The sequence below is a fragment of the Oncorhynchus masou genome, chromosome 29, assembly GCF_036934945.1.
Source record: "Oncorhynchus masou masou isolate Uvic2021 chromosome 29, UVic_Omas_1.1, whole genome shotgun sequence".
In the NCBI taxonomy this organism is placed as follows: domain Eukaryota; kingdom Metazoa; phylum Chordata; class Actinopteri; order Salmoniformes; family Salmonidae; genus Oncorhynchus; species Oncorhynchus masou.
The window spans coordinates 42,042,124-42,067,763 of NC_088240.1; the positions used below are offsets into that span (position 1 = coordinate 42,042,124).

At 43.7% G+C, this 25,640-nt stretch overlaps 1 protein-coding gene across 1 annotated transcript in view; it reads right to left on the reverse strand.

Moving 5' to 3' along the window:
- Window positions 1–5,337: 5,337 nt before the first annotated feature.
- The window catches only part of hibch (3-hydroxyisobutyryl-CoA hydrolase), a 51,597-nt gene continuing 31,294 nt past the window's right edge, over window positions 5,338–25,640 (reverse strand). Inside the window, exons 8-14 of the mRNA XM_064944974.1 lie at window positions 18,879–19,024; window positions 18,369–18,455; window positions 15,673–15,731; window positions 8,833–8,914; window positions 7,207–7,329; window positions 6,947–6,980; window positions 5,338–6,753 (exon numbers count right to left, since the gene is read on the reverse strand). Of these exons, the coding sequence (XP_064801046.1) occupies window positions 6,638–6,753; window positions 6,947–6,980; window positions 7,207–7,329; window positions 8,833–8,914; window positions 15,673–15,731; window positions 18,369–18,455; window positions 18,879–19,024 (647 nt within the window). The 3' untranslated portion in view covers window positions 5,338–6,637. The remainder of the gene's footprint in view (window positions 6,754–6,946; window positions 6,981–7,206; window positions 7,330–8,832; window positions 8,915–15,672; window positions 15,732–18,368; window positions 18,456–18,878; window positions 19,025–25,640) is intronic.

Sequence of the window (25,640 nt, forward strand, 5' to 3'; positions counted from 1 at the left end):
TCTAAGCACAGGCAAAATCCTAGAGGAAAACCTGGTTCAGTCTGTGTTCCGCTAGACAGTGGGAGATTAATTCACCTTTCAGCAGGACAAGAACCTAAAACCTGGAGTTGCTTACCAAGAAGACAGTTAATGTTCCTGAGTGGCTAAGTTAGTTTTGACTTAAATCTGCTTAAAAATATATGGCAAGACTTGAAAATGGTTGACTAGCAATGATCAACAACTAATTTGACAGAGTTAGAAGAATTTTGAAAATAATGGGCAAATATTGTACAATACATGTGTGCAAAGCTCTTAGAGACTTACCCAGAAAGACTCACAGCTGTAATCGCTGCCAATGCTAATTCTAACATGTTAACTCAGGGTTGAGAATACATATGCAAAAGATATTTCTGTATTTATTTTTTTATTTTTTATCTAAAATGTCTAAAACACAATTTCACTGTCATTATGGGGTATTATGTGTAGATGGGTGAGAGAAAAACATCTATTTAATCCATCCAACCAATCAATTCATCCCAACTACTTCCGAAATGGTCGGGAAGATCTGATCACAATTAGTTATTTTAATTGTCTACAACTTTTTTTAAATGTGGGCACAATCAGAATGTGGGCAAGATCAGGACACAGGATGCCAGCTAGCACCCTGTATAAATGGGGCTAGTGATCCTGAGCATCAGCCAAGGTTATTATCCAATAATGATCCTAACCCTTACCCTAGTCTCGTTTTATCAGATCTCAACACTGCAGAGGTGGCAGTGGGAGGAGCTATAGGAGGACGGGCTCATTCCATTACAATGAGCTCGTCCTCTTTTAGCTTCTCCCACCAGCCTCCCCTGCAACACTGTATTCGCATTTGAGAATGGCTTGACACACTTAGGACGGCTGGAATCTAACCTCAACCAATTTCAATTCCCATATAGCTATTGTCTAACCTTAACCTTTGGAGCTGCCGTCTGAATATCCACTACTTACGGTTTAAACTGAGATTTCATCATGTGGGCAACCCTTGCCTATCCAGATCGAACAACTCCCTCTGCATCTGTATTATGTCCCTGTAACATTTATTTAACCGTTACATTAGCTGATAGACGGTCAGGTCTAGATGTCGTCTAAATTACTTAATGGAATTAATGGATCACGCCAACAAGCTTTGATATAGTGGCTCAGAAGCTTTAGGACAGGGTTCGTCAACTAGGTTTAGTCTCGGGCCCAAAACAATTCTGAGCCAATAGTCGGCAAGCCAGAACATAATTAACATATAATATTAGCACAATTAATAGGCCTACACTACAAATTGAACAGAACAACATTAACAAGTCGGATTAATACATAATTCAGTGACAATAACAATAATTTAGATCTGATTAAGCACATAAAATCACCAATGTCTCTATTCAATTATTATTCTTAGTCCATTTCTCTGTGCTTTGATTGGTGGGGAAAAACAGGTCTACTGAATGTAGCCTAATGTAGTCCACTACTTTTTTTTATGTCAACATTTTTAACCTCATTGAGAATTCTGCGCTGTGCTCTTGCAGTCATCTTTGCAGGACATCCACTACTAGGGAGAGCAGCAACAGCACTGAACTTTCTCCATTTATAGACAATTTGTTTTACCGTGGACTGATGAACATAAAGGCTTTTAGAGATACTTTTGTAACCCTTTCCAGCTTTATGCAAGTCAACAATTCTAAATATTAGGTCTCCTGAGATCTATTTTGTTCATGGCATGGTTCACATCAGGCAATGCTTCTTGTGAATAGCAAACTCACATTTTGTGAGTGTTTTTTATAGGGCAAGGCAGCTCTTAAACAACATTGCCTATCTCATCTCAATGATTGTAATCCAGGTTAGTTGACTCCAATTAGCTTTTGGAGAAGTCACTAGCCTAGGGGTTCACATACTTTTTCCAACCTACACTGTGAATGTTTAAATTATGTATTCAATATACACAAGACAAATACAATGTGTTATTAGTTTAAGCACACTTCTATTGTTGTGACTTAGATGAAGATCAGATCAAATTTAATGACCAATTTACGCAGAAATTCAGGTCATTCCAAAGGGTTCACATACTTTTTCTTGCCACTGTATGTCTGTTATTTTCATGGAAATAACTTTAAAGAAGAGCTACTGGCACTGATTCCCTCAAAGGACACACCACCAGGGACATCCTATTCACAAAGCTGGAGGAATTGTTTACGCAGCATGGCCTGTCATTTCGAAAACGTCAACTTTGTGTTTACTTGAAGGGGCTCCTGCTGTGGTGGTCAGACACAGAGGCCTGGTCAGCAGGTTGAAGGAAATCGCCCCAAAAATGAATGGCGTGCATTGTCTCATCCATCAGTGTGTGCTGTGTGCCAGACGAAACGCTGAGCTGGGATGGATAAAGTCATACTCATGATCAACTTTATCAGGGGGACATCAGGCACCTAACACTGTCTTTTCCACAAGCTTGTGACAGAATCAGAGGCCACCCATGATGATCAAATAAAATCAAACCTTGTTTGCCACATGCGCCTAATACAAGTGGAGACTTTACCGTGAAATGCTTATTTACAAGCCCTTAACCAACAGGTGCAGTTCAAGAAGAAGAAATATTAACCAAGGCTAAAATAAAAAGTAATAATAAAAAGTAACACAATAAGAATAACAATAACGAGGCTACAGTATATACAGGGGGCACCAGTACCGAGTCTGTGTGCAGGGGTACAGGCTAGTTGACTCTGCATCTCCTGCTTCACAACGATTCTGTGAGCTGCATGACCAGGTTGTGGATTTTCTCAGAAAAAGCTAAATGAGGGCAGTGACCAACTTTGTATTCTGGAAATTAAAGGAATTCCCTCTCTAATGTTGCTTGTTTTTGGCTGACATATTCTGTCACTTATACTGGTTAAATCTGCAATTGAAGAGGGACAACAGTCGTGGACACGGTGGGAAAAGTTGAGGCCTTTACTAGGAAGCTCGAGTTCATCTGGAAGGCTACTGCACTTCATCACACTGAAGAAACGACAGGCAGAGGGACCAGGCCACAGCATTTTCAGAGGTGATGGAAGATTTCATCAAGCACCTGAGGGACAACTTCTCCACCAGATGAATTACAACAGCGGGCCCAAGGTTTATCATTGCGTTTGTATGTGATCCTTTCACAGTCCGCCCAGGTGGATAATTCTCCTCCCTCGCTAAGAAAACGATGCCCTCGCTGGATGAGGCTGCAATTCTAACTGAGCTGATTGAATTCCAGACGTCGAGACAAATCGGATGCACTCAGGAGTGCCGAGGCCTTGTGCGTGTTTTGGGTAGCAAGCTCATAGAAAACAGTAAGTAACTTTGTACTTAATAAATAGTCATATAGGCTACTAACATTATTGTGATTATTATTGTTAGTGCTTATTCATGGCTATTTTAGGGCTCATGCTGACAGTATTTTCTGTTCATTTTGTAACAGGAGCAGGTTATGCCGAGACTCCCGATACAGACATTCAGACACAGACATTGCCTTTTTTTCCTTTAAATGACTGTTTTATGTAGAACGCTACCTTTTTGGCCAGTTGCAATTTGAAGTAGGCCTAATAAATTAAATTTAAAAAGTCCTACTAGGCTGTGAGAAAGATGCTTTTAAGTCACATAACTGGCTGAGGTAGGCCGAGTTATTTTACGTAGACCTTGGCTCGGAGGAAATAGACTCCAATTAAGCCCTCTTGTTTTTTATTTATTTAACCTTTATTTAACTAGGCAAGTCAGCTTGTTAAGTCAAATTAAAATGAAGATTATTGTTGAAATGAATTACTCAACTGGTGTAGTTGTTCTACATCTGTTGCTGGGTGCCACTTGCATAACAAGTTAGCTATATTTTCAGCACCAGGCGCTGTTCACCTATTGATTGCGCTGCGGTTGCAGCTTTATGTTTCAGAACAACAAAATGGTCTCCTGCATTTGGCCTCCTCATTAAGTTAAAATGTAACTTTTGCATTATTTAGGTAGTGTCACTTTTTTCTTGGGACATTGCATTTGATACTTTTTGAATCTCAGGTCCAAGATTGTTTTTTAATTATGAAAGAAATATCCATAATTCATTTGGGGGGCTTTGGCGGGACAAATAATATTTGGGGAACCCTGCTTGAGGAGCTCAATGCTACAGGCTTTGTATTCAAAGCTGATGTTTAACACTGTATATAGACTTTTCTCTACTGTTTTATTGATTGTATGTTTTGTTTATTGCTATGCTTTATCTTGGCCAGGTCGCAGTTGCAAATGAGAACTTGTTCTCAACTGGCTTACCTGGTTAAATAAAGGTGAAATAAAAAAATAAACATTCCACTTTAGAAATGGAATATCCAACTGGGTCTCATTTTACAGTAAGTGTCCCTAGGTAATTAATACTCAAATATAAAACGCAACAATTTCTAAGATTTTTGATGATCCCACAGGTGAAGAAGCCGGATGTGGAGGTCCTGGGCTGGAGTGGTTACAAGTGGTCTGTGGGTGAGGCCGGTTGGACGTATTGCCAAATTCTCTAAAATGATTCAATTCTCTGGAAACAGCTCCAGTGAACATTCCTTTTAATACTTTTTACACCTTTTTCGTGATATCCAAATTCGTAGTTACAGTCTTCTCCCATCGCTGCAACTCCCATATGGACTCGGGAGAGGCGAAGGTCGAGAGCCATGCGTTCTATGAAACAACGTATAGCTGGCGACCGAAGTCAGTGTGCATGTGCCCGGCCCGCCACAACAAGTTGCTAGAGCACGATGGGACAAAGACATCCTGGCAGGCCAAACCCTCCCCTAACCCAGATGACGCTGGGCCAATTGTGACAGCCTAGGATCGAACACTGGTCTGTAGTGACGCCTCTAGCACCTCGATGCAGTGCCTTAGACCGCTGCACCACTTGGGAGGCCCTTCAGTTGGATATTCCTGCAGTCAGCATGCCAATTGCACGTTCCCTCAAAACTTGAGACACCTGTTGCATTGTGTTGCATGATAAAAGTGCACATTTTAGAGTGGCCTTTTATTGTCCCCAGCACAAGGTGCACCTGTGTAATGATCAGCTTCTTGATATGCCACACCTGTCATGTAGATGGGATTATCTTGAGAAAGGACACAATGCTCACTAACATGCATGTAAACAAATTTGTACACAGTATTTTAGAGAAATAAGCTTTTTGTGCATTTGGAACATTTGTGATCTTTTATTTTAGCTCACGAAACATGGGACCAGCACTTTCCGTTTATATTTTTGTTCTGTGTAGTTACATAGGCAGGCACAACATAATTATGCTTTTATCAACGATGACTTCAAACAATTAAATCAAATGACAATTTTTACAAATCAGGTTTCCATACACATCTTTATCAACATATTTCTTATACAAGAGATTTTTTACAGCTATTAGTTGGGAAATTGTATCCATTGAATTGGATACTGAAGAGCGCACAATGAATTGAGAACTTCTGGCCTTTGCCATACAGTAATGCAATGAAAATGCAACGCCGAGTGATCACTCCAGCTACATGACAAAGCTAAAAGGCATTAAGAATGACACCTGGCTGGTGACTTTTGAAGGGCAAATCCTAAACCTTAAAAGCTTATCTCTGAAGCCAAGATAATTACTGAGCCTGTGTGCTCTAGGAGAGTGTTTACGCTGGTTCATTGTTTACTTAGCAAACTTTGTGGTGGGTCTTTCAGCCACTGACCTAATTTCTCTCTGGGAGCCTGTAAGAGCTCTTAACTGTGTGCTGAGGGTTTGAGTGCTGCGAATGGGATTTCATATAATGAATGATTTGAGCTGGGTACAGAGAAACGCAAAAAGGCCAGATTCAGTCGAAGACACACTGCAGAAAAATGACAAAGCACTGCAAAATCATAAAAATCCAAATTAGGTAGAAATTAGTCTGCACATTTTAACATGGTGTTTTCCCAGTCCGGGCTTCCAGCAATGTGCATTTGATTGAATCCATAGGAAATGTACTGGAGAGACAGACTGACTGAAAGACAGTCATAAACAGGACATTATGACACTCAACAAGGGCCATAATAACCACCTGACAGTACTCTCCCAAATTATATGACACTTCAAACAGGACAGAACCTCTTCCTTACCCAGCTTCTCACCGAAACAAACATTTGTTTCTTGGCACCGCCAACTGTACCGACAATGGAGATACTGTACATATCGTCTGACTCAATGTCTATAGAACTGGTCTGGTATCCATCAAACTTTAGCCTTTTAGCCTGATGCTAGCTTTTGAGAAGTCATACTTGAAGAGTCCATTCAATTAGTTTAAAAATGCATTGCAAAATGGGCACAGCACTGGGGTGTGGTCTTGCCAAAGTCCTGCTGTTGTGATAGGCCACAGTGACTGGCGTACCATGTCTGATGGCTGTGACCGACTACTCTAGAGTAGCTTCCTTTCTTTGTCTCCTCTCCAACTATATGACCACTGATGGGTGAAGGTGGTGGCTTATCTCAACGATAAAGCTCTCAGTGAGAATATGGATTCTGATGAGTGGCCATGAAGGAAAGGATACAAGGGAAGGAAACAAATTTAGGCAACTAGGATGCTTCCTATGAGAAGGCCTCATGAGCGGGAAGTGATGTCCCTTGACCCCTTGTTATAATCTATTGAGGTGTCCTTACAGCTTGAGGTCACGGTCCCCCAGAGACGAGAAGCAGTCCTCCACACTCTGTTCTGAGACCTCCTTCAGTGTGGATGGACTCCACTTGGGGCTGTGGTCCTTGTCAACCAGCACTAGGCACACAAAGCAAAAAAAAAAAACGAATTGCATACTGACAGAAACGTCCTAATAACACAGAAATTCAAAAGGGACGTAGAGCAGTTTTTGCCAATTAGTACTCAATATCATTGTACAGAAATAAGAGGTCAATCTGTAAAACCTCGAAAGGGATTTATTTATGTGTTTTGCAAGAGTCAAACACCTTACCTGCCCTCACGCCCTCGTAGAAGTCACTGCCCTTCTGTAAAACAACAAGAATCAAAAATCCTGACACACATACATGCTTTAAACTAAGAATACCACTAATATATACCAGGAGCTGTTGAGGGTCTATCCTATTCAAAACCCAGTAAATGAGTAAATTACATTACCTTCGGATGGAAAAACATTTAAACTAAGATAAAGTAAATCAAATGTGACGGGGAACAGGAAGTAGTATTAAAGGCCTGGGGCCTTTCAGCACATACCACCATGCAGGCCTGACTGAGTCTGTACTCCATCACCAGAACCTCCTGCAAGCTCATGGTGCCTCCGGCCTGCAGCTGCTTGAAGGTTATCTTCAGTGATGTGGGAGACATCTTGGCGAGGGTCTGTGAAATTCACAAATACAAAAAAAAAAACTGCTTAGCTGTAGCCCAGGTAGTTATTAGCCAGCAGAACCTAATGTTCAATACACTAGCAATTCTTTCATGTGATATTGTGAGTAGCCTATATCATTGTAGTCACCCACAATTACTGCCATTGCATTGATTAGTGTAACTCTCGTACCATAATTGGCAGTGACGAAATAAGGGCATTTCAGGATTTCCCTCCAAAGCCTGCATAGATACTTTAACTATTTTTCTCTTATTAGTGCCCTTGAACCAATAGGGAAACATTTGTGCTTATGGACAGGACTATACCAATTGCTGCACTTTCCACTCAGCAATTACAACATCCAGCTTCATAAGAAGAATTGCTTCATTATCATCGCTCTCTTTCAAGAAGAGCGGGCCCATTTCCTGTTTTACATAACCAGTGTCTTCCTCCCAACTCATACACCAGCTGGATTCAGGCATGTTTACGATCAAGCACATCCCATCTCATTAACGACACCATCTGTGATAAAACGTGTGGAGACACTGCGCATTATGAGGCGATGGTATCAGTTTTCTCCACACTGAATCTGCACTTATAATCACACGACAACAGGGATGGCAAACACCGTACAAAGTCATTTCAGGCAACATGGAAATGCGTCGCAATCCTTGTGCACGTCTTTCTCACATGGCATCCAGGTTTACAGAGCATTAGCTTCCAATCGAACAAGGACAGCTTGGCTTTTGGCACTATGAAAGGAGGTATTTATCATTCAGGATAAGGTTGTGCCATGGCAAGTGTTTGCCCAACAGGGGACTTTGGACAGTTGGGAGAGATTGGGCATTTCTGACCCAATGTCACACTGCTGATGGGACTGTTCGGTCAAGTCATCATCCTTATTTAGGGTGTTTTTTAGAGCCTTCCATTGAGCCACTGTGGTAAGCTTAACCATATTAAGGGCTTACAGAGTGACAATTACTACTGTTAGCAGAGCCCTGAATGTTGGACTAACGGCCTGGGTTATGTTCTCACACTCTCAGATGATGTCAGATTGGCTGGCTAGCTGGGTTTCATTCACATTGAGAAGAAGAAGATGAGAGGAAGTCATTTAGGAAAGGGAGATCCCTAGTCAGTCGTACAACTGAATGCCTTCGACTGAAATGCGTCTTCCGCATTTAACTCTCTGAATCAGAGAGGTGTGGGGGGGGGCTGCCGTAATCGACATCCACGTCTTCGACGCACGGGGAACAGTGGGTTAACTGCCTTGCTCAGGGGCACAACGGCAGATGTTTACCTTGTCAGCTCGGGGATTTGATCCAGCAACCTTTCGTTTACTGGCCCAACGCTCTAATTTAGAACATAGTCCATAGACATTTGTACATAGCGACAGATTTAGTTCCTCTATAGCCCCTCTCTCTGCTAGCCAAAGCTCCCACCTTACCTCCAGTTTGCGTATGTGTGGGAGATGGGAATGGAGGTCGCGGTGAGGCTAACTAGCTTGAGGCTGGACCCACCTCAGCTTGTTTCTGGGCGAATGGAGAGCCGTCTGTCTTTAGGTTGTGTACAATCCCCTCCACGCTGTTGGACTGGAATAGCCTAAGGGCCGCAGGAATACAGTGATGAGACATGGTCAGTTGAAGTACATATGGCTGAATACACACGTGCACACCCAGATAGACACACACACACACGTGCACACACAAGGCAGCACTCACTCATTTGGTGTTGTGAGGGGCTGCACATGGAATTCACAGCCCTACCCCCTCTATCTATAGCTCCCAAATGCCCTTTCCCTAACTTCACTCACTCCACCATCTGAACTCATCACCTTGTGCCGTGTTTCCCCGACTCCAGTCCTCGAGTACCCCCAACCATCATATAAGATGGCGCTGCAGTGGATAGCAGCAATCTTACAGGCTCCTGACCAATTCTGCTATTTTGTGTGTTCTTCTAAGCTGATTTAAACTTTTTTGTACATAATGTCTCCGCCATCATTTTCTATGACCGAAAACAGATTATCAACACGGGGGCCCGTCGGGGGTGGTGTGTGTAGTCCCCTCCTGTACTCCCTGTTCACCCACGACTGTGTGGCCTAACACAACTCCAACACCATCATCAAGTTTGCTGACAACACGACGGTGGTAGGACTGACGACGATGAGGCAGCCTATAAGGAGGTCAGAGACCTTGCAGTGTGGTGCCAGGACACCAACCTCTCCCTCAACACCAGCAAGACAAAAGGAGCTGATTGTGGACTACAGGAAACGGAGGGATGAGCATGCTCCCATCCACATCGATGGTGCTGTAGTGCAGCGAGAAGAAAGCTTCAAGTTCCTCGGTGTCCGCATCACTAAGGAACTAACATGGTCCACACACAGCCACACAGGTTGTGAAGAGGGAATGACAGCACCTCTTCCCCCTCAGGAGGCTGAACAGATTTGGCATGGGCCCTCAGATCCTCAAAACGTTGTATTTTTTTAATAAAAAAAAAATGTTTACCTTAATTTAACTAGGCAAGTCAGTTAAGAACAAATGCTCATTTACAATGATGGCCTGCACGGGACGACGCTGGGCCAATTGTGCACCGCCCTATGGGACTCCCAATCATGGCTGGTTGTGATACAGCCTGGATTTGAACCAGGGTGTCTGTAGTGACGCCTCAAGCACTGAGATGTAGTGGCTTAGACCGCTGCGCCACTCGGGATCCCAAGTCGAGTTCTACAGCTGCACCATTGAGAGCATCTTGATTGGCTGCATCCAGGATTTCTATACCAGGTGGTGTCAGAAGATGTCCCCCAAAATTGTCGAAGACTCCAGCAACCCAAGCCAGAGTCTATGCTACCACACGGCAAGCAGGACCAGTGCACCTGGAACCAACAGGACCCTAACCTGAACAGCTTCTACCCACAAGACTGCTAAACAAGACTGCTAAATAGATAATCAAATGTCTACACGGATTACCTGCATTGACCCTTTTCTGCTCTAACACTTGCACTGACTCTATGCACACATACTGGACTGCACCCAAACACACACACATTCACACTAACCACATGGGCTGCTGCTACTGTCTTATCTATCCTGTTGCCTCGTCACTTTACCCCTACCTATATATACACAAAAGTATATGGACACCCCTTGTAATTAGTGGATTTGGCCACTTCAGCAACACCAGTTGCTGACAGGTGTATAAAAATCAAGCACATAGCCATGCAATCTCCATCGACAAACATTGGCAGTAGAACGGCTTTACTGAAGAGCTCAGCTACGTTCAACGTGGCACTGTCATAGGATGCCACCTTTCCTACAAGTCAGTTTGTCAGATTTATGCCCTGCTCGAGCTTCCCTGGTCAACTGTTAGTGCTGTTATTGTGAAGTGGAAAAGTCTAGGAGCAACAATGGCTCAGCCAGGAAGTAAAAATCGTCTGTCCTCGGTTGCAACACTACAGGGTTCCAAACGGCCTCTGGAACAACGTCGTTAAAAAACCTTTTTGTCAGGAGCTTGATGAAATAGGCTTGTGTGCGGCTGCTCAGCCATGGAAACCCAAGATCACCATGCGCAATGCCAAGCATCGGCTGGAGTGGTGTAAAGCTCTCCGCTATTGAACTCTGGAGCAGCAGTTCTCTGGAGTGATGAATCACGTTTCACCATCTGGCAGTCCGACAGACAAATATGGGTTTGGCGGATGCCAGGAGAATGCTACCTGCCTCAAAGCATAGCGTCAACTGTAAAGTTTGGTGGAACAGGAATAAGGGTCTGGGGATGTTTTTCATGGTTTGTGCTAGGCCCCTTCGTTCCAGTGAAGGGAAATCTTAACGCTACAGCATACAATGATATTCTAGACGATTCTGTGCTTCCAACTTTGTGGAAACAGTTTGGGGAAGGCCTTTCCTGTTTCAGCATGACAATGCCCCCATGCAAAAAGCAAGGTCCATAAAGAAATGTGACTGACTGTGTCAAATCGGTCTTATGTAGCAAAATTTGAAATTGTGTTTTTAACATTGGATAAAAGTAGAGACTCAGGGCTACAAAAGGGTATATCATACACTACAGTTGAGGAACAATGGGAAAGTAATTCTGCTTTGAAATTGAAATGATAAACTCTCTCACTTCTGAGAAAATGGCCTTTGAATGTTTTGGTACCACTACTGGAGACCCCTCTTTGTCTGCACCCATTCAGCATCATTCACACCCTCTTAAGCTTTAGCCCCATATATTTAAGGTTTGATCTGAGCATTCTGTACTAACATCAGCAGTCAAGCATCCAAGCTAACATGCTAGCTGCTTCCAGACACAAATGAGAGAACGGCTCACTGAACATTACTCGTCCAAGCAGAGCTGGTTAGGCTGTTATGTTATACAGAGCGTTGGTGACTACAACTGTGCTGTCAGTTTGTCCATTCGTAAATTCACAGTGTTTCGCTCTCGGAGCGTGCAGAGCGCACACTGGACGCTCTGGCCGACGAGTAGGGTTGATCCGAACGGTCTGACCTCACAACGGCAGTCAAGCACCGAAGCAAACTGGCTAACATTGGCTAGCTTGCTAGCTACTTCCAGACATAATGAGGGAACACCCCACTCTGACCATTTTACTCACCCTAGCCGAGCTGGTTAGGCTGTTTTCATGTTATCCAGAGCGTTGATGACTAACTGTGCTGCTGGCAACAATTTAATTACACTTTTTTGACAATGTTTACTGACACCGGTTATATTCAACGGGTGTTGAGCGTTCGTAAATTCATCAGTTATTCTGCGGTCTGGTACACTCAAACAAGAGTGCTCTGAAATCTGAGTAGATATGCCAGACTGAAATGATGAACGCACCCAAAATGGTTACTTGCGTAGTGGAGTCTTTTGTTAAGACATATAGCTAGCTAGCTAGGTAAATAATGAACCAGAATCCCAACTCATTACATTACTACCCTGCATGAATCTGCAGGCAGCTAACCAACCAGGTTCGATGTTAGCTAGCTAACATTAGGCTATAGCTAGCCAAGTAAATGGCTCTGAGATACATATAAAAAGATCATACACGTAACGTTAGCTAGCGAGCCAGCCAGCTAAAGTTAGCTAGCTAACAGTACACTTTAACCTGAAATGAAACCACTTTGTCAAAATTATAAATGTGTAATATCTGAAAATGTAACCGTACACATCATTCATGGATGGACGCGTCTCCAGTCGGATGCCATGTTTGTCCTTAGTTTGAAGATGCAATCTGGAGTTTGCGCCATCTACTTAGCTATCATACTCGAATTCCACTGATTTAAAAATGAGGTCCTCCAGAAAGTGGAGAGAAACACATATGCAGTTTTACTACAGAATTTAAAAAAATAATAAACCGCATTAGAAAGAATTACCTAGACATACTGACCAGCTCAAATTGACAGAAGCGTGCTAATATGGCAGACCAATTCAAACTCATCTCTCGGCATGTCCAGCCCACTCATTATCTCAGCCAATCATGGCTAGTGGGAAGGTTGCTTACTTTTTCTGTGGCTAAACCAACTAGGCTCGGAATTTAACAATTTCATTCGTATTTACAGATGGCATACAAGTTTGTTATTAAGGCTCATGAAAGTTCACATGTTTGAGAAGGCATTCTGCCAAAAAAAAACACATTTTGATAAGAATAAAACAAAGTTATCGTTCAAATGGCTATCCTGTGAAGTAGTGATCCGCGACATATGCCTAGTTTCCTGAAACGGGTCACAAATGGTTTATCGAGATCGGTGTGGAAGAACTTGACTGGACGGCACAGAGCCCTGACCTCAACCCTATCAAACACCTTTGGGATGAATTGTAACGCTGACTGTGAGCCAAGCCTAAAATCGGCCAACATCAGTGCCCGACATCATCACGTGGTTGAATGGAAGCAAGTCCCCGCAGCAATGTTCCAGCATCTAGTTTAATGCCAATGATTTTGGAATGAGACGTTCGACGAGCAGATGTCCACATACTTTTGGTCATGTAGTGTACATGGCTATCTCAATTACCACGTATCCCTGCACATAGACTCAGTACTGGTACTACCTGTATATAGCCACGTTATTTTACTTGTTTTTGTTATTCACTGTGAATTTATTCCTCGTGTCACTACTTATATTTTATTATCTTCAATTCTGCATTATTGAAATAATATCACTGTTAGTCTACGCCTGTTGCTTATGAAGCATGTGACAAATAATATTTGATAGATTTGTTGTTGTTTCCCCTGACAAACTCACCTGATTAGTTGACAAGTTCGTAATAATATTTGGAAGATAAATACACAACACAGGGGATGAGAGGACTAGGATTAATGATCAATGGGATACTTGTTATTTGACCATTGGCCAAGTTGTCCTGCAAGGACTTCTGATTTGTTAAACCTAGGGTGGGGGGGGGGGGGGGGGGGTAATAAGTGGCATCCTGTCCTTTGTTCTGTGGAAAAAAAACTGAAGGACAGGGGAGACTGAACGTCTACTTTTCTTCATAGCACCTATGATTTGTGTAACTCAAATAAATCTAAGAATTGAAGAATAACCTCAATTGCTAACAAACTGAATCAGGTGTGTTTGTCCAGGCCTACAACTAAAATGTGTGCTGTTGGGGGTACTCGGGGACTGGAGTAGGGAAAACACTGACCTAGCGTATGTTGGCACCTGAATGTGTTGGGGTCACTCTTTCATTTCATTATGTGCAAAATGTTTAAAGCAATGCAACTACTCACTGAAAAAGCCATTTTAACGAAATATGCACTTTCTTTGCACAAGACCAATGTTATAATACCTAGTGTGCAGGTGGGATTGACATCTACCAGGGCCTTAATTGTCTACAGTTAAACATCACATCAATCATCCTGAGAGACATTAGAAAGAGTATGTGTGTCAGTAAAACAGCAAACAGCCAAGGACAAGTGTAAAAACTAGCCTACATTACACAACAGCGGTTCATAACAAACACATACGGTAGACAGGGCCAGTGATGATGATAAGTAAAAATGAAGGGTGTACTCGATAAGAAGGCATATAAATAGCGACTGGAGGCGATCTCTTTCTCAGCTCAAAAGGAAGCGCTCTCTCTCTCTCTCTCTCTCTGTGCTGCAGGCCCCTAACAGTGTTAGCAGTGCACCAATCAATGATGTATGTAAACCCTGGATTGCTGATGCTATGTATTGGCCAATGAGAGGCTTTGAAGCCACTGGTCAGCCATACTGGTACTCCCTCAGATGAAACAGTCCTCCATAGGAATTAAAGGAATTCTACAGTATTTAAGTATTTGTTGTTGATGTGGGGAAAGTAACATTAGTACTTAAAAAAAAAGTATGCTTTAAGAAAATGTTATATTTTTTGCATTTTATATTTTGACGTTTAGCTCACATAATTTAAAATTATGCATTAAGGGGTCTGTAATAGAATACATTTGGTTTAAAAAAATTTGACATCAATAAATGCATTTCTCTAGCTTCCGAAATATTTTATTTTACAATGGTGGAGGAGTGCCAAGATGGAGGTGCTGTGGCTTTAACCCCCCCCCCCAGTCAGTCATCTAGTGTATATAAAAATCATTGGCATCCATTCTCAATGTAACAGAACCATTTGTTGTGCAGTGTGCTTTTGTTCTAGCCCAGTACTAAAACATACAACACCAGTCTTTATCGAGCCCTTGATTAGATGAATCACGTGTGACATCATTTAGAGCTGGGCTGGAACAAAAGCCGGCACACCCTGCGGGTACCTAGAACCAGGATTAAAGAACACTGGAGTCAAGCTACCACAGGACAACTAACAGAAAGAAGCGTTTAATGCTAATAACAGTTGGCCTACTGTGACTTAGGCGTATGTACTGCTCCATGGGCTGTGGGTTACACCACGGCCCAATGTCTTCTCGGCCAGAGTGTGTCTCTGTCACACATGGGCACATATTGTAAATCACAGAGAAAAGTAATTAGTGCTAAGGAAATATTCTGTAGCTGTTTGGTAAGGGAGGGAACGCAACCTGGCTTGCCAGTGTGTTATTACAATAAATATGGCTACGCTCTGTAACGGAGCCATGCTTTCAAAGAGCTGGGTTTCATCTCGGTGTGTATGTGTGTGTGTGTGAGCACACAAGCAGAGGTGCATAAGCCAGCGGTAAAACAAGGACAGCGTTGGCAGGAATCATTCATCAGCGTGAAGACACTGGAGATGTTGCACACGTTTTTAATACAATCTGGGACTTTGTTCTCTCCAATATACTGTATTATAGCTAGCAAGTTAAAAGCTGCATACACTTCTCTGACCCTCACCCAATCCTTTTCTAAATTGTGTGGCTCATGGTTTCATCGGTTAGACCACCTAGGGGGGGAAAAATGGAGGCTGTGGAGGACTTACTTATCAATCAAGTCTATGTGCTGCTCAAGGACAAATGGCTTCTCTGCATCCAGACTGCTCTGTGGACAGAATTCGTGGATGCTAGTTAAACACATACATACACTTTCTCGTTTTCACATTCTTCCTCTTGGGAGTGTATTACAATGTTAAGGACTGGAAATGCAGATATTGCTGGCATTTCCAATTAATTTAATTTACACTTTGGGAAATGGCAGGCCAGTTGGCACAACACTACGCCCCGCATATTGTTGTGTTCAACTCCACCGGCTTAATGCAGGTCCAAGTTTATATTACCCCTGTATAAACCCACATAGGGGGCTATAAAAACCCTATTCCCGAACACACCAAACCAAGGCATAGACCAACGGTGCGTGAACACACACACACACACAGATCCTACATAGACATGACTAACAACCCAATTAGTATGAAGCAGAACATTTACACAAAACGGAAAAAAGCAATCAAATCAAATGTAATGGTCACAAAATGCTTGTGTGTTTGGCTCAAACAGTGCAGTAATATCTCCAACAGTGCAGTAATATAAACACAAATCTGAAGAAGTAAAAGGACGAGCAATGTCGGAGTGAGTATGTATGTATACAGTATATATGGGATGTATAGAAATTATGGACTGTATACAGATGTAGAATATGTAGTATCTCTGAAGAATACATAGGATGGAATTGTACATGTACAGCATTAGTTAAATAGGATAGGCTATGAATAGAATACATTATTATACACATGAAGTGGGTAAAACAGTATGTAAACATTATTAAAGTGACCATTGTTCCAGTGGAGTGCGCTGCGATTGCTGGCGGTGCAGTTGCCGTACCAGACGGTGATACGGACTGACAGGATGCTCTCAATGGTGCATCTGTAAAAATTAGCGAGGGTCACATTTTTTTTTAGCCGCCCGAGGTTGAAGAGGTGCTGTTGCGCCTTCTTCACCACACGGTCTGTGTGGGTGGACCATTTCAGATTGTCAGTGATGTGTACGCAGAGGAACTTGAAGCTTTTCATCTTGTCCACTGTGGCCCCATTAATGTGGATGGGGGCGTGCTCCCTCTAATGTCTGCCGAAGACCACGATCAGCTCCTTCGTTTTGTTGATGTTGAGGGAGAGGTTATTTTCCTGGCACCACTCCGACATCGCCCTCCTCTCCTCCCTGTAAGCTGTCTCATTGTTGGTAATCAGGCTTACTTACCAGTGTTGCGTCGTCTTGATGATTGAGTTGGAGACGAGCGTGGCCACGCAGTCATGGGTGAACAGGGAGTACCGGAGGGGGCTGATCACGCACATGTGGGGGCCCTGTGTTGAGAATCAGCTTTGTGGAGGTGTTGTTGCCTGACGGGGCCCTGGGGTCGGCCCGTCTGGAAGTCCGGGACCCAGTTGCACAGGGTGGGGTTCAGACCCAGGACCCTGAGCTTAATGATGAGCTTGTGGTGTTGGAAGTCTGAGCTGTGGTCTATGAACAGCATTCTTGCATAGGTATTCCTCTTGTTCAGATGGGTTACGGCAGTGTGCAGTGCGATAGTGATTTCGTCATCCATGGCTCTATAGGGGCGGTATGCAAATTGCAGTGGGTATAGGGTGTCGGGTAAGGTGGAGGTGATATGATCCTTACCAGCCTCTCAAAGCACTTCATGATGACAGTTACCTTTACTTTCTTGGGTACAGGAACAATGGTGTACATCTTGAAGCAAGTGGGGACAGCAGACTGGGATAGGGAGAGATTGAATATGTCCGTAAACACTCCAGCCAGCTGGTCTGCGCATGCTCCCTGGACATTGCTAGGGATGTCGTCTGGGGCGGCAGCCTTGCGAGGGTAAACACGCCTAAATGTCTTACTCACGTCTGCCAGGGAGAACAAGAGCTCACAGTCTTTGGAAGCAGTGATGGCCCGCGTCGGTGGCACTGTTAATTTTCCTTCTAAGCAGGCGAAGAAGGTGTTGAGCTAGTCTGGTAGCAAGACGGTGTCTGAGACGTGGCTGGTATTCCCTTCATGATTATCTGGATTCCTTGCTACATACGTCTTGTGTCTGAGCCATTGAATTGCGACTACACTTTGTCTCTGTACTAATGTTTTGTTTAACGTTACGGATGGCATAACTGGACTGTTTGTACTAAACCGTATTCCCAGTTGCCGTGGGACCAGTTGCCGTGGTTGCCGTACACTTTCAGTTTGTGCGAATGCTGCAATCTATCCACGGTTTTTAGTTTGGATAGGTTTTAAATCGTCAAGGTGGAAACAACATCTCCTATACACTTCCTGATGAACTCCGTCACCGTGTCAGTGAAAATGTCAATGTTATTCTCAGAGGCAACCTGGAACATATCCCATTCTACGTAGTCAAAAAATCTTGAAGCATGGATTCTGATTGGTCAGACCAGCATTGAACAGACCTTACCACGGGTACTTCCTGTTTGTGTTTCTGCCTTTAGGAAGGGAGGAGCAGAATGGAGACATGATCTGATTTGCTGAAAGGAGGGCCTTGTAGCCATCCCAGAAAGGAGAGCAGAAATGTTTTGAGAGTTTTTGATGCGCGAGTATCGCAGGCAATGTGTTGGTAAAACTTTGGTAGTGTTTTCCTTAGATTTGCTTTATTAGAATCCCCAGCTAAAATAAATGCAGCCTCAGGATAAACAATATACTACAAAGTTGGTTAGGAGCCAGGAACCAGGCAACCTACCCGTTTCTGATACGAGTCCAACACTCTGGAGACGTCTTCAATGGAGGGAGTTTTCAGGTCCACCAGCTCCTTCTCAAGGGCTGCAATCTGGGGGAAAAGAGGGAAGAGAATGAACCATCTTGATCTTGACCACAAGACTTTACTTTGACTCATGATTCAAGACTTTCACCTCTCCAAAATGGAACCCTCTCAGGTCAAGATGATTTTCCCAGTGGGGGCTACAACTATTTGTATTACACACAGGTAAAATATTGTTTTTGTATTCAGGAAATCTGACCCCTGCTGCTCTCCTGCATCCGCTCATGGTTGTAGTCCTACATGAACTCTAGTCCCTACTGATAATAGCCTCACACCAACAGTGTTATAGCAGCTATAAAAAGGAGCAGCCATTTTGTGCCAGGAGTTTGTTGGCACCTGCAGACGTTGGCCATGGACCCACTGACTCAGCACCCGGTTCCCCACTAAAGCCCTGACCTCCCGCCCTCCGCCCAGCCCTTAGCCCAGCAGTACCTTTTGAGACTCCACAAAGTGACTGGCAACTCCTGCTCTCTGGACATCGCGTCCTTTGAGGCGGAATCCTGTCAGGGCCAGGAAGAGGCCCAGCTGGCCCTGTAGCCTTGGCAGGAAGTAGCCGCCGCCCACATCAGGGAACAGTCCTGGCAAATCAAGACAAATCAAGTCATGGTGCTGTAAATTAGATTTAAAAAAACAACAAAGCAGTGAAACATATCATATCACATCAGAGATTGTAACGTTCTTTGCTTCACGGAAACATGGCTCAAGAGAGACACTATCGGAGTCGGTGCAGCCAGCCAAGTCCTTTTGTTCACCTGACTTAGAATTCCTCACAATCTAATGTCGACCGCATTATCTACCAGGAGAATTCTCTTCGATTATAATCACAGCCGTATATATTCCCCCCCAAACAGATACATCGATGGCGAGTTCATTAGAAAGTGCATTGGCGATGTTGTACCCATAGCAACTATTTAAAAAAATCCCAAACCAGAAACCGTGGATTGATGGCAGCATTCGCGCGAAACTGAAAGCGCGAACCACTGCTTTTAACCAGGGCAAGGTGACCGGAAACATGACCGAATACAAACAGTGTAGCTATTCCCTCCGCAAGGCAATCAAACAAGCTAAGCGTCAGTATAGAGACAAAGTAGAATCTCAATTCAACGGCTCAGACACAAGAGGTATCTGGCAGGGTCTACAGTCAATCACGGATTAGCAAAAAGAAAACCAGCCCCGTTGCGGACTAGGATGTCTTGCTCCCAGAGAGACTAAATAACTTCTTTGCTCGCTTTGGGGACAATACAGTGTCACGGACACGGCCCGCGACCAAAACCGTCGGACTCTCCTTCACTGCAGCCAATGTGAGTAAAACATTTAAACGTGTTAACACTCGCAAAGCTGCAGGCCCAGACGGTATCCCCAGCCGCGTCCTCAGAGCATGCGCAGACCAGCTGGCTGGTGTGTTTACGGACATATTCAATCAATCCTTATCCTAGTCTGCTGTCCCCTAATGCTTCAAGAGGGCCACCATTGTTCCTGTTCCCAAGAAAGCTAAGGTAACTGAGCTAAACGACTACCGCCCCATAGCACTCACTTCCGTCATCATGAAGTGCTTTGAGAGACTAGTCAAGGACCATATCACCTCCACCCTACCTGACACCCTAGACCCACTCCAATTTGCTTACCGCCCCAATAGGTCCACAGACGACGCAATCGCAACCACACTGCACACTGCCCTAACCCATCTGAACAAGAGGAATACCTACGTGAGAATGCTGTTCATCGACTACAGCTCAGCATTTAACACCATAGTACCCTCCAAACTCGTCATCAAGCTCGAGACCTTGGGTCTTGACCCCGCCCTGTGCAACTGGGTACTGGACTTCCTGACGGGCCGCCCCCAGGTGGTGAGAGTAGGCAACAACATCTCCACCCCGCTGATCCTCAACACTGGGGCTCCACAAGGGTGCGTTCTGAGCCCTCTCCTGTACTTCCTTCCTGTTCACCCACGACTGTGTGGCCATGCACGCCTCCAACTCAATCATCAAGTTTGCAGATGACACTACAGTGGTAGGCTTGATTCCCAACAACGACGAGACAGCCTACAGGGAGGAGGTGAGGGCCCTCGGAGTGTGGTGTCAGGAAAATAACCTCACACTCAACGTCAACAAAACAAAGGAGATGATCATGGACTTCAGGAAACAGCAGAGGGAGCACCTCCCTATCCAGATGGACGGGACAGTAGTGGAGAGGGTAGTAAGTTTTAAGTTCCTCGACGTAAACATCTCGAACAAACTGAATTGGTCTACCCACACAGACAGCATTGTGAAGAAGTCACATCAGCGCCTCTTCAACCTCAGGAGGCTGAAGAAATTCGGCTTGTCACCAAAAGCACTCACAAACTTTTACAGATGCACAATCGAGAGCATCCTGTCGGGCTGTATCACCGCCTGGTACGGCAACTGCTCCTCCCAGAACCGTAAGGCTCTCCAGAGGGTAGTGAGGTCTGCACAACACATCACCGGGGGCAAACTACCTGCCCTCCATTTATATGTCAATTTGGTCAAAAAGTTACATATTTCTTTATCTTTTTATTTAACCAGGCAAGTCAGTTAAGAACAAATTCTTATTTACAATGACAGCCTACCCCAACCAAACCCTAAACCAGGACGATGTTGAGTACCACTCTGCATATTTAAGTACCACTCTGCATATTTTCAAGCATATTGGTTGCTGCATCATGTTAAGGGTATGCACAACGCATCACCGGGGGCCAACTACCTGCCCTCTAGGACACCTACACCACCCGATGTCACAGGAAGGCCATAAAGATCATCAAGGACAACAACCACCCGAGCCACTGCCTGTTCACCCCGCTATCATCCAGAAGGCGAGGTCAGTACAGGTGCATCAAAGCAGGGACAGAGAGACTGAAAAACAGCTTCTATTTCAAGGCCATCAGACTGTTAAACAGCCACCACTAACATTGAGTGGCTGCTGCCAACATACTGACTCAACTCCAGCCACTTTAATAATGGAAATGGATGTAAAAAATGTATCACTAGCCACTTTAAAAATGCCACTTTTTATAATGTTTATAATGTACTCAATACTATCTACTGCATCTTCCCTATGACGTTCTTTATCATCACTCATTCATATATCTTTATGTGCATATTCTTTATCCCTTTACACTTGTGTGTATAAGGTAGCAGTTGTGGAATTGTTAGGTTAGATTGCTCGTTGGTTACTACTGCATTGTCGGAACTGGAAGCACAAGCATTTCCTTACACTCGCATTAAAATCTGCTAACCATGTGTATGTGACAAATAACATTTGATTTGATTATCTAGTTGGGAGAGTTGTTGGCAACATGTTTCAGTCAATTATTGATTAACCCAATACAAATAGCAGGTGCAAATATGTTGCAATAAAAAAAAAATAGTGAGTAGGGTCATATAGGGTCATATATATATATATTTGTTGCAATAAAAAGGAAATGTTATTGGTACACAACATTGGAAGCTCTGTCCCAATTTTCTGGTAAATACAATAAATTGAAAGGGCAGTGTGGAACCTGTCAATCTAGTCACAGATCCTACACCCACAAGTGACAAAAGGGCCAGAGATTTCCTTCTCAGCGAGGTCCTGGGATGTTGCTGTGAGGCCCAGAAAGACAACCGCCCAGTAATGAAAACGCTAGCAGACAAACTTCCCTTGACACAGATGGTGTCTACAATAGCGTCTCTCAGTTGAGCCACTTCAATACATGGACAGGCACCTGAAATCAAACTGGTGCTAGTTGGCCACCAGAACAAGAGACTCAAACAGGCCCTTGATTAGACAGCTTTCCAGAAATCCCTAATGGAGGCTCAATTGTGGTGAGGGGTAAAGCGGGTGATGGGGAACAGTGACTGTTCAGATCCTTGCCATAATCTGCATGTTATTTAGGAAACATTTCAAGGATGTCTCAAATTGTAAAGGATTTGAGTATTCCTGTCTTAAATTATGCAACGCGGCAATCGTTTTCGACAGCAGAGCAGATATAAAGCGAGCTTGGTTTCTCCATGGCATGATGACACTAGTGGGAGAGGAAGAGAGCGAGAGAAAGTGAGTAGGGTCAGGGATTAGAATCTCTGACCTGATTCTGGACTGAAAATGTAATATTATAAATGCCAGATTATAAATCCTGTTGAAGCCTAAGGCAGGGAGGGTTAAAGACAAACACAATCTCTTAATCCTATAGCGGAGGGGGTTAAGGTACTGGCGGTGGATGATGGGGGAGGGGACGTCCAAGTGAAATCCCAGATCGACAGCACATAAAGTGATGAGATTTTAATTGAGCTGGGCAAGTGTAGACCCGTGTTAAAAATTGGCTTCCGTTTGGCTCTTATTTCTGGTCCAAATGGATTAAGACTGTTCCATTATAAATGTTTCTCACAGGTTAAAACAAAACGACTGATTCATTTGTGCTTCTCTTAATTTCTGGTCAACGTGTAGAAAGACTAGTGAGACTACTTGCTCTATAGCACCCACTCTGCATGACACATTCAGAGAAGCACTAGCGGACATTGGATCTGAACTTTTCTACTGAAAGTTTGAAATGCTTCACGATGCGCCATTTCATCAAGTCCCGATCACACTTAAACCATGTTTGAAAGACACTTTCTTTGTGGGTGCAAGCATTGTGTGAGGGGGTGGTGGAGGGTGTCTGAGATAAATTGTTAGTCTTTCCTTGTCACTGCTTTTGGAATAATTTGACAAGTGATTACGAAGACACCAGCCAAGTGGACTGCAATGGTGGGATAAGTGCCTGGGCGCGGTTGCCTAAAACATCTTAATTGACATTTTTCCCCTCATCCATTCGCTTAAAGTTTACTTAACTTTTAGCTAAGTAGCTAGATAGCTATAGATCTAGCTAGCTGGTTGATGTTTTCCTTTTGCAACCAGGGCAGAGTGATACAAAGACACCAGCCATCCTTTCATTCAATGACTAATTTGAGATGATTGGCCTAGTAATATCCTCTTTTCTCACCACCACCCCCTGCCCCTTATCGCACCAGTGCAGTCCACAAGTTTCCTTAAAATTTCCTTAACTTTAGGTCAGTTGCACAAAAATGAAGGTGAATTTACCCCCTTAAATTAAGAGAAAAAGTTAAGGGTGCCCATGAGGTCCCTTAAACCTTCTTATGGCTGCAGGGGCAGTATTGAGTAGCTTGGATGAATAAGGTGCCCAGAGTAAACGGCCTGCTCCTCAGCACATTTGGATAGAAAACACTCAGAAGTTTCTAAAACTGTTTGAATGATGTCTATGAGTATAACAGAACTCATATGGCAGGCAAAAATCAGAGAAAAATCCAAACAGGAAGTGGGAAATCTGAGGTTTGAGGTTTTTGAACTCAGCCCTATCGAAACACACAGTGGGATATGGTTTAAGTTGCACTTCCTAGGGCTTCCACTAGATGTCTACCGTCTTTAGAAACTTGAATGAGGCTTCTACTGTGATGTGGGGCAGGATGAGAGCTCTTTGAGTCAGTGGTCTGGCAGAGAGCCAGGTCCTGGTCACGCGCATTTCACATGAGAGCGACCTGCGTTCCGAGGCTTTTCTACAGACAATGGAATTCTCCGGTTGGAACGTTATTGAAGATTTATGATAAAAACATCCTAAAGATCGATTCTATGCTTAGTTTGAAATGTTTCTACGACCTATAATATAACTTTTTGAACTTTTCGTCTGACGTTCGGCTGGACCTGCACGAGCGTTTGGATTTGTGTACTAAACGCACTAATAAAAGTAGCTACTTGGACATAAAGATCATCAAAAGTGCTTTTTGTGACTCCTATCTTTGGCTGGAAAAATGGCTGTGTTTTTCTGTGGCTTGGTGGTGACCTAACAATCGTTTGTGGTGCTTTCGCCGTAAAGACACTGTGGTGGAATTAACAAGATTACCTTTAAAACGGTATAAGATACATGTATGTTTGAGGAATATTTAATTATGAGATTTCTGTTGTTTTGAATTTGGCGCACTCCACTTTCACTGGCTGTTGTCATATCAATCCTGTTAAATGGGATTGAGGCCCTAAGAAGTTTTTAAGTGCTTCATTCAGTATTGATATGAATGTAAACAGCATTTTAGGAGGTGAATGTTGCTTTCCTCTGCCCGGGTTGCAAAAGGAAAACATCAACCAGCTAGCTAGATCTATAGCTATCTAGCTAATTAGCTAAATGATGGAAGGTGCACAATCCATGGCTACAGAGCTAGCTGGCTAATTACTCTCAGTTAGCTTGACGTGCTAGAAAGAAGTGTTGTAGTACTCCAGTCCAGCACTCCCGGTCACCAATGGTCGAGTCCAGCATTTTCATGACTTGGACTCGACCATTGGTGACCGGGACTCACCTTTCCGTGACTTTTATTTGCATTTGGACTGAATAGGCTACTATGATAAATTGAATATTAGCAGCATTGGGTGCACAGAGCGGCGAGGGTTCTGTTCTATAGCAGTGAGAAGGACGCGCTCCACCGGCACACAGCCCACATTAGCTGGTGAGCTGCGGCTAAGCGTGGAAAGACAGGCTCCACGCCAAACATATACAGTGGCAAGGAAAAGTAAGTGAATCCTTTGGAATTACCTGGACTTTTGCATAAATTGTTCATAAAATGTTATCTGATCTTCATATAAGTCACAACAATAGACAAACACAGTCTGCTTAAACTAATAACACAAACAATTATACGTTTTCATGTCTTTATTGAACACACCATGTAAACATTCACAGTGCAGGATGGGAAAAGTATGTGAACCCTTGGATTTAGTAGCTGGTTGACCCTCCTTTGGCAGCAATAACCTCAACCAAACATTTTCTGTAGTTGCGGATCGGACCTGCACAACGGTCAGGAGGACTATTGGACCATTCCTCTTTACAAAACTGTTTCAATTCAGAAATATTCTTGGGATGTCTGGTATGAACCGCTCTCGAGGTCATGCCACAGCATCTCAATCAGGTTGAGGTCAGGACTGACTGGGCCACTCCAGAAGGCGTATTTTCTTCTGTTGAAGCCATTCTGTTGTTGTTTTACTTCTGCATTTTGGGTTGTCTTGTTGCATCACCCAACTTCTGTTGAGCTTCAATTGGTGGACAGATAGCCTTACATTCTCCTGCAAAATGTCTTGATAAACTTGGGAATTCAAGCTGTCCAGGCCCTGAGGCAGCAAAGCAGCTCCAAACCATGATGCTCCCTTTTTTTGGACAGC